Below are 14,546 nucleotides of genomic sequence, written 5' to 3'. Positions count from 1 at the left end.
GTTGCTGCTTGCTTGTTAAATCTCAAAAAAGTGGCTTCACCCACTTTTCCAAAACTGATGTTAGCAAGGCTTAGAAAAGCCCTTCAGAAACTTATGGCATACAGCATATACACTATTTCCAAACATTTACACCATTTACAAGCAGGATGCCATAAGATGTAATTAGCAAAGTCAAATAAGAAGCAGACTCATTAGGTATTACAGCTACAAATGACTTTTTTCCATTGGCCAATACTGCGTTGAGCAAACACACGTGAGCTTCTAAAGTAGAATATTCCCCTGCTGCACAGAGGGAGACTTAAAATGAGCTAAAATGATTGAATGCTGTCACAGTGCATTGAGCATTTTCTTTGCACTTGCACAAACACTTTCAATTATATAAGTGTCCTGTCTAAAATAATGTATGACAGACATCTTTACCACGAAAGGCAACTGCTTGAGTAAGATTATAGTTGCTTGAACACGCTGACACACATGTAGGCGTAGGACTATGCATAAAGACATAACAGGGACAGGAGAAGACACAGCATCCAGGAAAACTGAGCCTAAAGCAGAGCCAAGATTTCATGGTTTCCATCAGAAACTTTCAATACTAGATTTATGCTTGTACCGATCTTGTTTGCTAAAAGGAAAAATATGCCTTGACTATCAGACTCTCCCAAGCCACTAAGAATGTCAAACATTATAATATCAAGCATATGTTATCTATGGTGGAATAAGCAGGACAATGACATTTGTTTTTTTTTCTTTTCTACTGAACAGTATAACAAATCAAGGGAAACTGGATCACTACTCTGCTTACAGATCTTCACTGCAATGAAAACTAAGAGGACCAATTGTACAGAAACCTTAAAATATAAGTCATCAATGTCAAACCAGTTGACAAAAATGAAAACAGACAGCCAGAAATGTAGAAGGCTTCAGCAGGCATTTGAGTTGATAACAATGATATAGTATTCAAGAACTACAGACATAAAGCTACTTTTGAGGAACCAGTGGACAACATACAGAGAGGGAGACACTAAAATAAAACCTGCTATGAAGTAGAAAAAAAAAAAAGCTCTCCAGGATTTAATTACATTGTACGTGAGCTCGCGAAGGACAAATACCGCGACTGTACATTTGGCTGAGGTCAAAATTAAAATCCTGACGTTCAAAGCAACAATCATGGTGCATGTTATCCGGGCTGGCAAAATGATGGAGAGGATGAGATTAATAAACATAACGTACTCCAGACATCCAAAACAAAAAAAAGTCTGAATAAATACATACATTAAAAAACCTCTCACTACAGCTGCCACAGCGCCACAGTACATGAAGAGAGAAGCAAAGGATGAAATAAGGAGGAGGAAAAGCTGGTGATGAGGAGAGGAAGAGAAAGGAGTACAGTACCTTTTACTCTAACGTCCGGATTGTGGGCTTTGAGGAGGAAAGAAAAAATAAAGAAAGACAAAAGACAGAAAGAGAGCATTTAGTGGAGAAAAAAAGGCAGCAGATTAGTAAAGAACAAGCCTCCAGGATCAGCAGCTGATCACACAAGTCACACTGTGATTCATCACACAAGTGGATGCAGACAGCAGAGAGATGGAGACAATAATTAGACAGAAAGAGGTTCAGTCAATCAGAGACAGGGAAAGAAAGCATCATTCATCATCATATCTGTCTGACACTCGTCATCAACACGAGCACGTCCAGTGAGGGTCCACCATCAGGCCGACCCAGCGAATATTCTGTAACTGTATTTTCTGATGCGCTGGCTGTAGGAGGAATCATAGGAGTATTATGTAATTACGTAAGCTGGGCTATTTCACAGCTGAAATATAAAAATAGCAAATTAATGAATACGGAAACATTTCTCCAGTGAGGTCAGAGTTTTCAGCAGACTCGAACACGAGATGGAAACGGTTAGAGACAGAAGAACAAAGCGAACCCGTCTGAATCCTCTCCCCAGCCATACAATCCGTCCAAACAAGCAAGCTGTTTGTTGCCTAAGCTCTCTAAATCGATTTCTGCTCATCTCATTGTTGTTATGCTCTCAGCGTCCTTCTCCATGTGTGTCACTGTGTGTGTGTGTGTGTGTGTGTGTGTGCCTAACTGACAATAACTGAAGCCAATTTGCAGCTCTTTCCCAGCAATACTGTAACTGTCTGTCTGTTTGACAACAAATAGCATTTTAAGTGAGGGGTTTGGTGGTGAGCTGAAGCTGCCACAAAGGCCCTGCTACTCATCTGTTTCACTATTTGACTATCACAGCACAACAGGATGGGGTTTCTCAACTCGCCATGGATACCCACTCAGAAACACAATCCAATTGTAAATACTGTAGATACCAAGGAAAATAAGAGAAGGTAGTGTTCCATCCCTCAACAAAACACATTCTTCAGTGTTCTTTCTTTAACACACACACACACACACACACACACACACACATACACACAGATATATTCTTCAATCTTTGTACTGGCACTCTCTTGAAAGATCACGTTTTTTTGTTAGTTTGTTTATGGTGGAATAAAACTGACCAACAAGAAGACAGATGTGACACAGCACAAGGGGGGGGTAGACTCAGCGGCCAGACGGCAGCAGCATCATCAACAACAACAACAACAACAACAACAACAACAACAACAACGACTACGAGGCAAAAAAAGAGAAAAAAATAAACAAATAAATGAATTAAAAAAGGCTTTGATTTTCAGCATGTGTTTAGGTATTTTGTGTGTGTGTATGTGTGTGTGTGTGTGTGTGTGTGTGTGTGTGTACGTGTGTGTGTGTGTGTGTGTGTGTGTGTGTGCATGGGTATGATCCACTCACCGATATTGCAGTGCTCCCCTGTCCATCCCTGGTCACACTCACACTTCCCCTCCTTACAGACTCCGTTTTTGCTGCACAGTGGGTGGCAGGCCTTCTGGTCACACACAGTTCCTGTCCAGCCCTCCTCGCACCGACACACACCGCCATAACAGACGCCATGGTTGCCGCATTCCACTTCACACACCTCTGTTGGAGAAAAGAAAAATACTGATACACACGCAAACGCAGAAACACAGTGGAAATGGCGATATCTCTTCTGCAATCATTGGTTTGTGGAAGATCAATACTGTAATTGACCCAGCGTGGGTCATGATGCTGAAAAAACATTCTAAACAACACAAACAATACAGTAAACATGCAAGGGAAAGACATCATGATAATGCCAGGATTTTACTGCACATAACAGGCATCAAAACAAGTCACTGCAATTATCACCTTTGCCAGTGTGACAGAAGGGCCAGTAAAAAGAGCAAAGTGGAGGTACGCTTCCCTTTCATGTTAAATCAAACATGTTTCCACGTGGCTACGAAGAACGTCTTTTTTCACAAAGTCTACACATATGAGGAATGTTTGAGAGCAAGCTCTGCCTCCAACACAGGCAGCTCGTGTGGTGGTTACAAGATAAATAGAAAAGTAAAGGAAAGAAATAATGAGAGGTCTATAAAATGAACATTTAAATGAACATAGAAACCATACAATAGCATTTGGAGACAACTATAAAAGAACCTCAAAGCTTTGTTATTGACTGCTCACCGTTCTTATGATGACTAAAGTCACTGGTGAAAGAGCCTTATGTACACCATTACCATATATCTACTACTAATGCTACTTCCAGACAACGAGTAATCACTGCTTTATTTACAGCGCGATGCGGTTGGTGCTGGTGGCAGCAGGAACAGCTCCACTATGGCTGCTTCAAACTGCATCCAATCTGACAAATGGAGCGGTTGCAATCTCATTACATAGCCTATAGAGCAACCTATGAAAAATAAAGCAAATGGTTAGCATTATGACACGTAAAGTTTGACTATCTAATATCATAAATGTTTTTTCTATTGGCCCGGACAGGATAATCAAACTTCAAAGCCAATGCTGCCTAAAGACCTTTTTTGGTTCATAGTTCATTGCTGGTGAAGAGGTGTAGAATTTCGGGAACTCAGATATCATGAGAATGAGCCTCTGCATTGATTGTCTCAGTGTGATTACTGTGGTAGCCATGGTCACACAGCGAGCCGAGGCAGAACCAGTTCAACCATTGTTATGAATCGATGCTTACCAAGAGTGGTGATTATGTACAATATTAAGTTCTTTCAACAGTCAATATAAAAAAAAAATGTATTACGAAGCTTTTCCCAAGAGTCCGTCCCTAATCCACCTGTATCTGTGTATGTGAACGCATCTTAGACTGAATCTGTGGTATGTGCCGCTGTCTGTGTGCATGCTGTATTGTGTCTGTATGACTCACATAACAAAGGTTGGTTTGGAAAAGTGTGATATAGAATAATTGTAAGTCAATGAGTTTATTTAGGTGTGTGCGTGTATCACTAGTCATTTACCTCTTATCATGTCCCATTAAGCTGTGTACATAAGGGGCTGAAGTGCCTGTGGGTGTGTGTTTGTATCCATCTATGTACGTGTCTGTTTGAATGTTTTTGACAGAGAACAAACCAGAACAAAAGGTATGTTCATGTAATTTATTTCATTGTTTTTCTGTGCGTATGTATATGTGTGTGTGTGTGTGTGTGTGTGTGTGTGTGTGTGTGTGTGTGTGGACTGGATTAAATTGGATGTGTGTTTCCTGGTTTTGACAAGACGAGAAACGAGAATCCACATTCACACACACACAAACTCCTTTTCTGGAGTCTCTGTTGTCATGTCAAGCCATTTGTCACTGATCTGTATTCCTTCTCCACTTTTTTCTATCTCACCTATATTTCTGCATCAGCTCTGTCATTTGTCTCACTGTCTTTTCTTTTTAGCTGCCTCCCATCCTCTCTACAGAACAATAGGAGACTACCCTCAGCAGAAAAACTCATCACTTTACATTTTGCTAACAAGTGACCTCTTCTGGACGTGTAAATTATGACTCAATATGGAAATTTTCTGCCCAGGTTATCCCCTCTGGCAATTTAGGAAGTGGAACTGAGACCAGAGTTTGTGTCCTATGTTGTTCGATGTAGGCGGATAAAACACGTTGGTTTTTAGTTAAATATTAAAGCTTACATCTCATGCTTAAAGTCAACATTGACTTTGAAATAATTAACCAAGACCACAATCTTTTCCCCGCCTTAACCAAGTGCTTTGAGTTTCCTAACCATCAATCATTGCTTTAGCTGCCACAAGCAGGTGTTGTGGAGACAGGAAGAAAAGGTTCTTTTGGAATTTGACTGTTTCCACTTTTGACAAAAACAAAAGTGACTGAGGTGCCATTGCGTTTCATTTCTTCATTCAGAACGAGGCTCATCCCCCTGAGATGTACCACAGAACATCACAGGAAGTCATTCCTGCCTGTGGCCATCAAACTTTCGACTCCTCCTTCAGAGTGTCATTAGACTCACTATACTACTACTCAATGTAGTATTACTCGTTAGTAATGATATTATGGGTAATAATATCACTATCAGCAGTAGTAGCATTCTAGTATTCTTGTATTTCTATTCTTACTACTTGATGTAGAATCTTGCACAACAGACAACAGTTAAGATTTCTAGAGGGCTGCTATTTATTGTTGCATATTGCACATAGTTTACATATTCATATTTACATATTTCATGTACTGATTTTACTGAAATCCTAATGTGGGTTAGCCACTCATACGTCGCTGACTTTGTACCTCCTCACAAACTGAAGAGTGAGATCCTCAGGCAAGGTTCTCTGACTGTTTCAAACTCCTGGCTAACTTTGAAAGGTGAACATGTTTTTTTTTGGTTTTTTTTTACCATCAGGGTAGTGGAGCTGTAGAAGAGTACACAGCCTATGAAACTAAGCCTAGCTAAAGCACTATCATCCTTTAAATCACTCCTCAGAATTATGTTTACAGGTACATGTTCTGCATAATTGACTGTCTTATTCACCTTAAGTCTTAGGCTACTAGTTGTTTTACAAGCTATGTATCATATCTTTTATGCCTGTTCCTAGGGGCTCACATCTCTAACACTGTTATCTTAATTATGTTCTGCTCTGTAATTGCTTTTTTGTTTTCATTTAATGCTGATCCTGCACTTCGTTATCCTCTGTTAATGATTCTGTAAATCCCTTTATTAATTTTATTAAGCTTGGTGTGACGCTGCTTTTACAAATGCCATTAAAATAAAGTTTCATATCTTTATAGATTCTGTAAGAGAAATAAATCAAATGGAAGGAAAACCTAAACACTGACAGATCATGACATTAAACATGACACGCACCTAAAGAGCAGTCAGTCCCAGCCCAGTTCTGGTCACAGGTACAAGTGCTGGTCTCCGCATTGTAGGTGCCGTGACCTGAACACTGGTCTGGGCACATGGCCTTGGCAATCTCACAGCTGGCTCCGCCCCAGCCTGGCTGACAGTGACACTCGCCGTGAATACACACCCCATGGGCCGAACAACTGGGGTCTATGCAGTCCACTGGAGACAGAGATAAGGAGAGGGAGTTAGCAATATAATACATACATGTGCTTTAAGCTCAGTGTTTGTTTGGTTTGCTTGTCTGTCAGGTTGAGTCTGGTTTTCACAACCCCTATATGTAGATGTTTCCAGAAAAGCTGACACATTGGATGGGAAGAGCTGAAGCAGTGACGACAGGACAGTCAAACACCTTGTAACCAAAACAGTGGAGCGTCAAACCAGAGCTAAAACATCAGCGAACATTGCACTTTGAGCAACATGTTGCTAAATGTATTCTAGATTTTATATCTTGCCTCACATATGCCTGGCTTTAATTCTTTGTTCCTGTGATTCCTCTCACAGACAGATTTCATTTGTGTAAAACGCCAGGTTGTAGCTGAGGATAAACACAGGACTGCGTGGTCAGGAGAAGAATGGATCTGACTGAGTTTTATTGCAGTGTTTATCTGAATAAAGGGAACATTTGGATTGTACTGTATAATAAGAATCAACATTAGAAAAAAGGCATATTTTCAGATAACTACATTCGACAACAATACTACAAGCCTTAAAGCTATCTTAAACATGTGAAAGCAGCTACAGTCAAACAAAGGAACTCAGTTTTCTGCTGCTGAAGGTCAGGATAACGACTCACACTTGAACCCCATCCTTTTTTTGTAGGCCGCTCATCAACCAGTTCTAGGCTTCTCCTCCCTCCTCCACATGCAGGTTAACTCTTTCAGTGCTGCTCGTCCCAGCAATTTGGCTGTGATACTTTTTATAGAAACCAGAGATGGCATCTTCGATGTAATTTGCAGATTCAGCACTCACATGTTTGGGCTAGGTTGTTCAGGGCAAACTCTCTCTAACTTTCACCTGTCTCCCTCATAAAGTCACTCAAAAAGGATTAATGTGACAGAAGACTAATCGGAAAAATCTGGTTATTGTTGCCTGTGATATGCATTTGCATGTTTGTATGAGTGTGCATGTATACACAGCATGTGGAAACCTTAATGTTTGCATTTGTACATACTTGGATGATGTGAATGTGTGCACCTGTATAGAAATGAGAGTGAACCTCTTTATATTGTAGCATGTCTGTGTAGGCACTCTGTGTGTGTGTGTGTGTGTGTGTGTGTGTGTGTGTGTGTGTCTCAAGCGGCAACCTCCAGGGCTGTAAATTGAAGCCAATGTGAATTGCCAAAAACTGCAGTTCCCTGAATGGCCACTTGAGACTGACTGAAGCGAGTCAGTCCCCATAGACCTTCATATCAAAATGCCAAAATTACAGCAGAAATAAACATGTTTACAGCCTGGCACAAAAAACGGTGTTGGTCTCAATAAGTAATTTCCCACTTCATGACAGCTGTACAGAGGTGAATTTGTATTTAACTAACTTGTTTAAATCCTACAAAATCTTAAAGTTATGCAAAATTACAGGCACGGCCGCTCTGAGTGGATTAGCCGGTAGTCAGGCACTGCCAAGATGGCGAGCCACTGTGACAGAGCTTCACAGTGGCCTGGGTGATGAGGTCACAGAGACAAATAGCAGATTAGTATTGATCAATTCAGATTAAATGTACAGCCTGCAGCCAGTTAAGATAATTCAGCCAACTACCTGTCAGCAGTTGGGCTGTAACCACGTATGTGTTTTTGTGTGACAGACAGAGCAAATTAGAGCCTCTTACTGAGGAGCAGTTAAACTATTCTAGCCTGTCAACAGCCTCATCTTAACCTACTTCATGACTAAATTGTAATGAGAACGGAAATGAAAAAAATACTGATAACAAAACAGACCTGCACACCTCTGTTCATTGCTCTGAGTAAAGGACAGCTGAAACAGTCGGCTCGGTTCAGATGGACCAGACTTGTCATTTCAAAGCACTGGTTGTTGTAAATGCTTCTGTGCATCTTTCTCATCAGATAAATTTTTTCCTACTTGTTACATGTAATATGAGAAGAAAAAACAATCAATGTGAAAAGACACCGTGAGACTTCTCATCCCATAGTATCTGCCAAGGTCATTATCAATTATGTATGTTGATTGATTCAATTAGATGTATACATGTTTATTCCCTTTCAGGTCTAAATTTAATGTTAGAGCATCTTTAAGTTCTTTGTGGATAAAGGGTGTATTGGTGAATATCTTATTAACAGAGCTGGACTTATGGTAAACATCTACTCCTTCTAAAAGATCATTTATAATTCTTATAACTTATAAACACACACTAACAATTAACATCATTCGGTATTAATTAAGATCCATATAAAGCAAATAAATGTGATGTTTCCCAGATAATGCTCTGCCTTAATGATGTTAGAGTTTAAATATTTTTACATATATTATACATGCTGATTTATTAAATTGGATTCTACTGAGTGAAAGATGATGCCAAATTTAGCAGAAGACCTCAGTAATATATGAAAAGTCAGTGTCAGGTAATAAACATTATAATAAAGTACTGGCAGGCACTGACCTTTCCTGTAATTCATCAAACAGCACAGTGACAGAAGGTCCATTCACAGGCCAATAATTTGATTACTTTAACATTACGATAATTTAATCATAATTTCAGATAATTATGATTTGATTACTAGAACATCTCATCAACATCCATATCAATGTCGGATGAGAATGTTTTGCACAGCTGAATATGCAGAGGCCATAAAGTATTGTTGTGTTGTAGATATATGGAGAGAATGCATATGACCAGAGAATAAAGCATCATTAAGTTTCACTTTTTCTGACAAACTTTCAGAATTCATTTTTTCAGAAGTCAGTAACAGTGTCATGAAACAGAAAATTAGGCTTAAAACATCGTTTAAAATTAGACTGAAATTAAAAGTAAAAAATTCTAGTCAAGGTTAACACTGAAGGAGGGTTGAATCAAAGACAGATTGGTTGTAGATACTACAGGATACCATGTCTCATTGCCATAGATTCAACTATCCTTTGATAACATGTACCTGCAGCAAATATTGTACTTATTATACAGTATATGGTTTGGCCGCTGAATGGGTGATATTCATAAGAATAATAGAGATATAGAGATAGCCCAGGTACGGAATTTTTTTCTTTGACAGAACCAGAAACATTTTACATAAACCTACAGAACTAACAAACTGGCTTATTTTGGCACAAAACCTACAAAAGCTTACCTTCCTCACAATTATCGCCCTTATACCCGGTATTGCAGATGCAGGCGCCCATAATGCAGATGCCATGTCCTCCACAGTGGATGTCAATGCACTGGTTGGCTGGCACGTCACACTCAGTGCCTTTCCACCCGCTGTAGCACTGGCAGCGGCCACGGGAATACTGGCCATTACCACTGCACAGCACTGGACAGGCAGCTGGACCAGACACATGCAGGAAGATGGATCACTAAGACAAACATGCTTTATAGACTGATTATGTCAGACACCCCAAAGTCCTCCTCTAGCTCCCAAATTTTCACTTTGTCTACAGTGGCTGGACTTTGTAAAATGCAAATAAGAAAAAAGACAACTTTTCGGGCACATGATACATTTAACAAATGCCTATGTCCATGTCCAAGAATAACAAATAACTCAATCATGGCCTGGATGCAGTCATTTGTCACTGTAACTTAAAACTTTCAGTTGTGCTGGGGTCAGTCCTAGACTTCTTAGTTAGCAGCTGCTACATCAAAGACCTGAATGACAAGTGGAGTAAGACAAGGAGAAGAAGTTTGTTGGGAGTTGGCACTAATCTACCAAGAGATCTCTCATCACTGTCACACACTGTTGATTGATGGACTGGGTATCAAAACAGCCTTAGGTTATGCAAAATTGCTGAACACACACAGGCAAGAAGAGGAAGAGCAAAAAGAAGAAGTAGGTGAGGAGGGACGGAGACAGAGACTGAACAGTAAAACAGCTCAGACTGTAAGTATGCAGGTCACACTCACTGCTTCGATAACAACCTCCCAACATTTACTGCCTCTCTATTAGTGGCAGAGCGTTTGTGTGTGTCTCTGCTTACCTCGAGAGCAGTCAGGCCCCAGAAATCCTGGGAAACAATGGCATAATCCTGAGAGACAATCTCCGTTTCCATGACAATTCTGAGGACACTCCATAATTGACTCTGATTGAGAGTGAGAGGGAGAGAAAGAGAGAGATTTACATAAACAATTTATATCACATTAACTGTATTTACATACACTATGCCCACACTCCTCTGTTAACAGTGCAGATGATGTCCCAGCAGCACTACTGTTATTTAAAGGTCTCCAAATCCCTCATCATTCTGTAACATTTAAACTGCAGCCACAGTCTGGACCTGATGAGACAGTGGCCTCCTGACCTACCCTGTCCTCTATTTTGTGGTCTTTGCTGATGTATACAGCTAGTTAAGCTTCTCCTGAAAGAAAGATTTTAACATTTTGGCTTTGCAAGCCTTTATTTTCTGCCTACCTAACAAAGCACAGCTATCAGACAGCTATCAGTGTGACTGCTGTCAGACACACACTCGACACGACATGTCTTTACTCCTGTGTCTATGTGAAGCAGGCCTCCATGCTGCCTTCTCCTCCATCATCTCAGCATCCTCAACCTCTGCACACTATACATTATTTGTTTCAACTGTCTTATGTCATCTACCTGTGTTTCACAAAGTGTCCCCCATAATTATGTCTCCCACCTGTTTTTCCTCTCTTCCTCCACTGACCTCACATTCATGCCATGTCACCACATGCCTTATCATTGTCTGTGTCCCATGTAAATCCCTCATTCCCCCCATACACTATCTCCACCAATAGGTCAAGCTGCTGTCTAGCACCATCTGACCATGCCGCAGCACCAGACCGCTCAGCAGCTGCTGTGTGTGACCGTGCTGCTCAAAAGTAGCTCGCAGCTTCTCAGTTGCTTCCCCCAGGCCAGGCGAAGCCAGTGTTCCCGTTTAACTGGTGGCTGTATTAACTGGTGATGTACCTGTTCGTGAAGAAGCCCCCTAGATCACTGATGCCACAGGTACATGGAGGAAAGAGAGACACTGGTTAACGCTTTACACTAGTCGAACCTGGATGTGACTGAACATTGTAGCCATACAATAAAAAGCTTTATGATATATTCTATAAAAACTGACCGTATTTTCAGCTTTGCATTAAATCCTTAACACAGTGAAAACACCAGCTGTGGCGTAAACGGATTAACTGGAGTTTGAATTAACTGACGGTAGTCCCCTGTGTAAGGCTGTGATAGCGATGAGTTACTGAGATATTTATCTAGTTTCTTTTGAATCTAGTTTCTACATCATTTTCTGAGGATTATAGGAAAGACAATGTTGGTTGACGACTGCTCAGAACACTGCAAATACCAATAAACTGTCCAAATGTTCATGTTGTCTAATTGTGTCATGACTGTTTTGAATGTGTTTATACTCTTTAAGCCTTTAAGTGAAAGGTCTGAGGTAAATGTTTATACCAGCTCAAATGTGGTGTGCAGATTGCTGTTCGCTGTGCAAACTGCAGTGCACCCAGATTAACATGTGCCATGACATCTGTATCTACCATTGATTATATTAAAGACTACAGACCTTTATCTCTCTCACCACGGTATCCTACAGTGTTCAGCACACACTTTCATCCACATTAGACACGACTGTCAACTCTAATTTTGCTAATGGGGGCAGAAGTTGGATAATTGTTATATAGCACGATTCAGTCACATTCACGTTTGATGATTGTGAAGCATTTACCAATGTGACTCATCTCCATCCTTGATGTCTCTATGGCATACTTGGGAAGACAGCAGCCTAAACCATACAGTCAGAGGTTCAACTTTTGTTGTTTTTGTGAATGCGAATGATATTTTCGTAGTGATGAGGTCCAAAGTCTTCATGTATTTTTATCGTCACCAAAATTAATGTGCACACCCACAGTCACCATCCTCCCTGGTCAGTCTTCTCTCTCCGGTCCGCTCTCAAAACAAACCCCACTGCACCACCACGGAACCCAAGAAACGTTAGTCTTGGCTACATCTATCGTTTTTCCAAGCTCGCTGTGTGAGGAGGGGCAGCTCGCCCTGCAGACACCCGGCTGTCCACTCTGCTTAGCCCAGAGACACAGCTGCCGAAGAGGTTGGTGTGTTTACTACAAACCACAGCTCACAATCCGCTGAATCAGCACCACTGTTGGCTGTTTGTTTTACAAACCAACTGAAAGAAACACACACACACACACACACACACACACACACACACACACACACAACCAGAGACTACAGCCTCCATGCTTGACTCGAACTGCTAACTCTAAGTCCTTCAGAATTAACTAAGATTAATTAAGCGGCATTACAGACACACACTAAAACAGGCAAAGATGTTAAAGTAACAGGCCTCTGTCATTTAAGACAAATGTCAGCTATGCCTCAGCCGCGTACTGTAATTTTACAGTTTAAAATGTCCGAGGACACTTTTCTTTGCCATTGACTGATCAGATGCCCCATATCATGTTTTAAAAATAAAATATGATGCACTGGAACTGCAGTAATATCTATGATCAAGCAAAGGAATTATATTTTTCTGCACCATACATTTTATATTAATTGCAAATGTCTGATCAGGCAGGAATAGGCATGATTTTAAATATTAATAGCAATTTAGAGTCTGTATGGGTGGAAATGCACAAGAAGCCTTATTTTCCTTTACAATAATTCACTACATGTTCACAATCAGGGAGGCAAAATTAAGATCAGTGTATATGATGGAATAGTGGCATTTGAATGTGCCAGAAGTCACCAAAATTACACTTTTACAACAAAAAATGTTCCCTGGACCCCCCTAGCTGGCTGCTTTTTCCCACTGGCTGGCTGCTCCATATCTGTCTGGAAAGGCCCAATTTGCAGGTTACTTGAATCACAGGTCACAGTGTCATGATGTTTAGCACAGAAAGTATCAGGTGAGCCCTGACTTAATTCCCTAAAATGTGGTTGGATGACATATACCCTCTGTGATGTTGTTGAAAATGACTACTCCAATATGCACAATGGTTTGCACAGTTTCACATTATAAAAATAACTTGTTTTTATTTGAATTCCTGCAATGTGACCCCACTTCACACCACAAAGTGTTCACTATTACAAACACATAGCTGTGTCTTACCTATGATAATTGTATTGTAAGAGACTTGCTCCGTGTTGCGTCCGTCATTGTAAAATGCCAGGTGCCAGATTCCTGTGTCCAGGTACTGGATGAAGCCAGCCTCGTGCACATTGACTGAGCGTGTGTATCGGCCTCCTCCCCCCATCTCTTCCTCATGTACACCGGATGGGTGTGCATGTCCTGCATCCGTGTCACTCAGTGCTCGTTTGTCTTTGGAAATGAGGCGGCTGCCATCCAGTAGCTCCACAAAGTCGTACTGAAAGACAAAAATGCATTTAAGTTCAAATATCATTGAAGATATTTTTGCATTACAAGATCATTTGACATAACAATAACGATGGACACCTAACCACCATTTTCCTCAAAGTTTTGCATTGATTAGCACTGTTTATGTCACATTTTTGCTGCCTAGCCTGTGGCAAGGCCTATGGTTAGCAAGGTTTGCTACTCACTCCAACAGCCCTTCTTAACAACTGTCCAAATTTCCATTACGTTTGGTATGAACTTATAAATCTCTCGACAACATGACAAAGTGTCACTATTGGATGGATTTGCTTCTGTTTGAATAACATCTGAATGTTCTAATAACAAAGTTAGACCAACTCCAACACTGACAGTTGTGAATCATCATAGGCGGCTATTAGCTCATGCTAATGTGACACACAACCACAATTACCCAGAAAAGCCTTTGCATCTTTGCAGCTAAAAGAATTGTTACACAAGGGTAAGAAGACTGAAAGTCGACACAAAAATAATGGGAACTCAGATGGGTTAGATGGCGTAGTGACAAGGTTATGACAAGGACACACACACACACACACACACACACACACACACACACACACACACACACACACACCCTCTGTCTGTCATCCTGCACTATCATTGAGCTGTGATAGGGACGGCATTGTCTCTTGCAGATAAGTGGATTTGTCTCTTGATAGAAGACAAAATTCAACACACAGAAATGTAAGTGGAGAGTCTTTACAGGGACGGTTTAGCTTTGTAAGAAGCTTATCTGCTCC

At 40.7% G+C, this 14,546-nt stretch overlaps 1 protein-coding gene across 4 annotated transcripts in view; it reads right to left on the bottom strand.

Moving 5' to 3' along the window:
- Positions 1–14,546, bottom strand: part of tenm3 (teneurin transmembrane protein 3) — a 339,741-nt gene that overhangs the window by 93,383 nt on the left and 231,812 nt on the right. For 3 of the 4 annotated variants that reach the window (XM_076729446.1, XM_076729447.1, XM_076729448.1), the window contains 5 exons: positions 13,522–13,777; positions 10,405–10,506; positions 9,561–9,755; positions 6,222–6,422; positions 2,815–3,000 (listed from right to left, as the gene is read on the bottom strand). In XM_076729446.1, the coding sequence (XP_076585561.1) occupies positions 2,815–3,000; positions 6,222–6,422; positions 9,561–9,755; positions 10,405–10,506; positions 13,522–13,777 (940 nt within the window). Of the gene's footprint in view, positions 1–1,392; positions 1,420–2,814; positions 3,001–6,221; positions 6,423–9,560; positions 9,756–10,404; positions 10,507–13,521; positions 13,778–14,546 lie in introns of all 4 variants that reach the window. The other variant, XM_076729445.1, reaches the window with a different exon arrangement.

Source organism: Chaetodon auriga, chromosome 4 (genome assembly GCF_051107435.1).
Source record: "Chaetodon auriga isolate fChaAug3 chromosome 4, fChaAug3.hap1, whole genome shotgun sequence".
Lineage (NCBI taxonomy): Eukaryota > Metazoa > Chordata > Actinopteri > Chaetodontiformes > Chaetodontidae > Chaetodon > Chaetodon auriga.
Note: the sequence above shows the minus strand (reverse complement) of the source record. Positions and strands in the feature narration are given on the sequence as shown.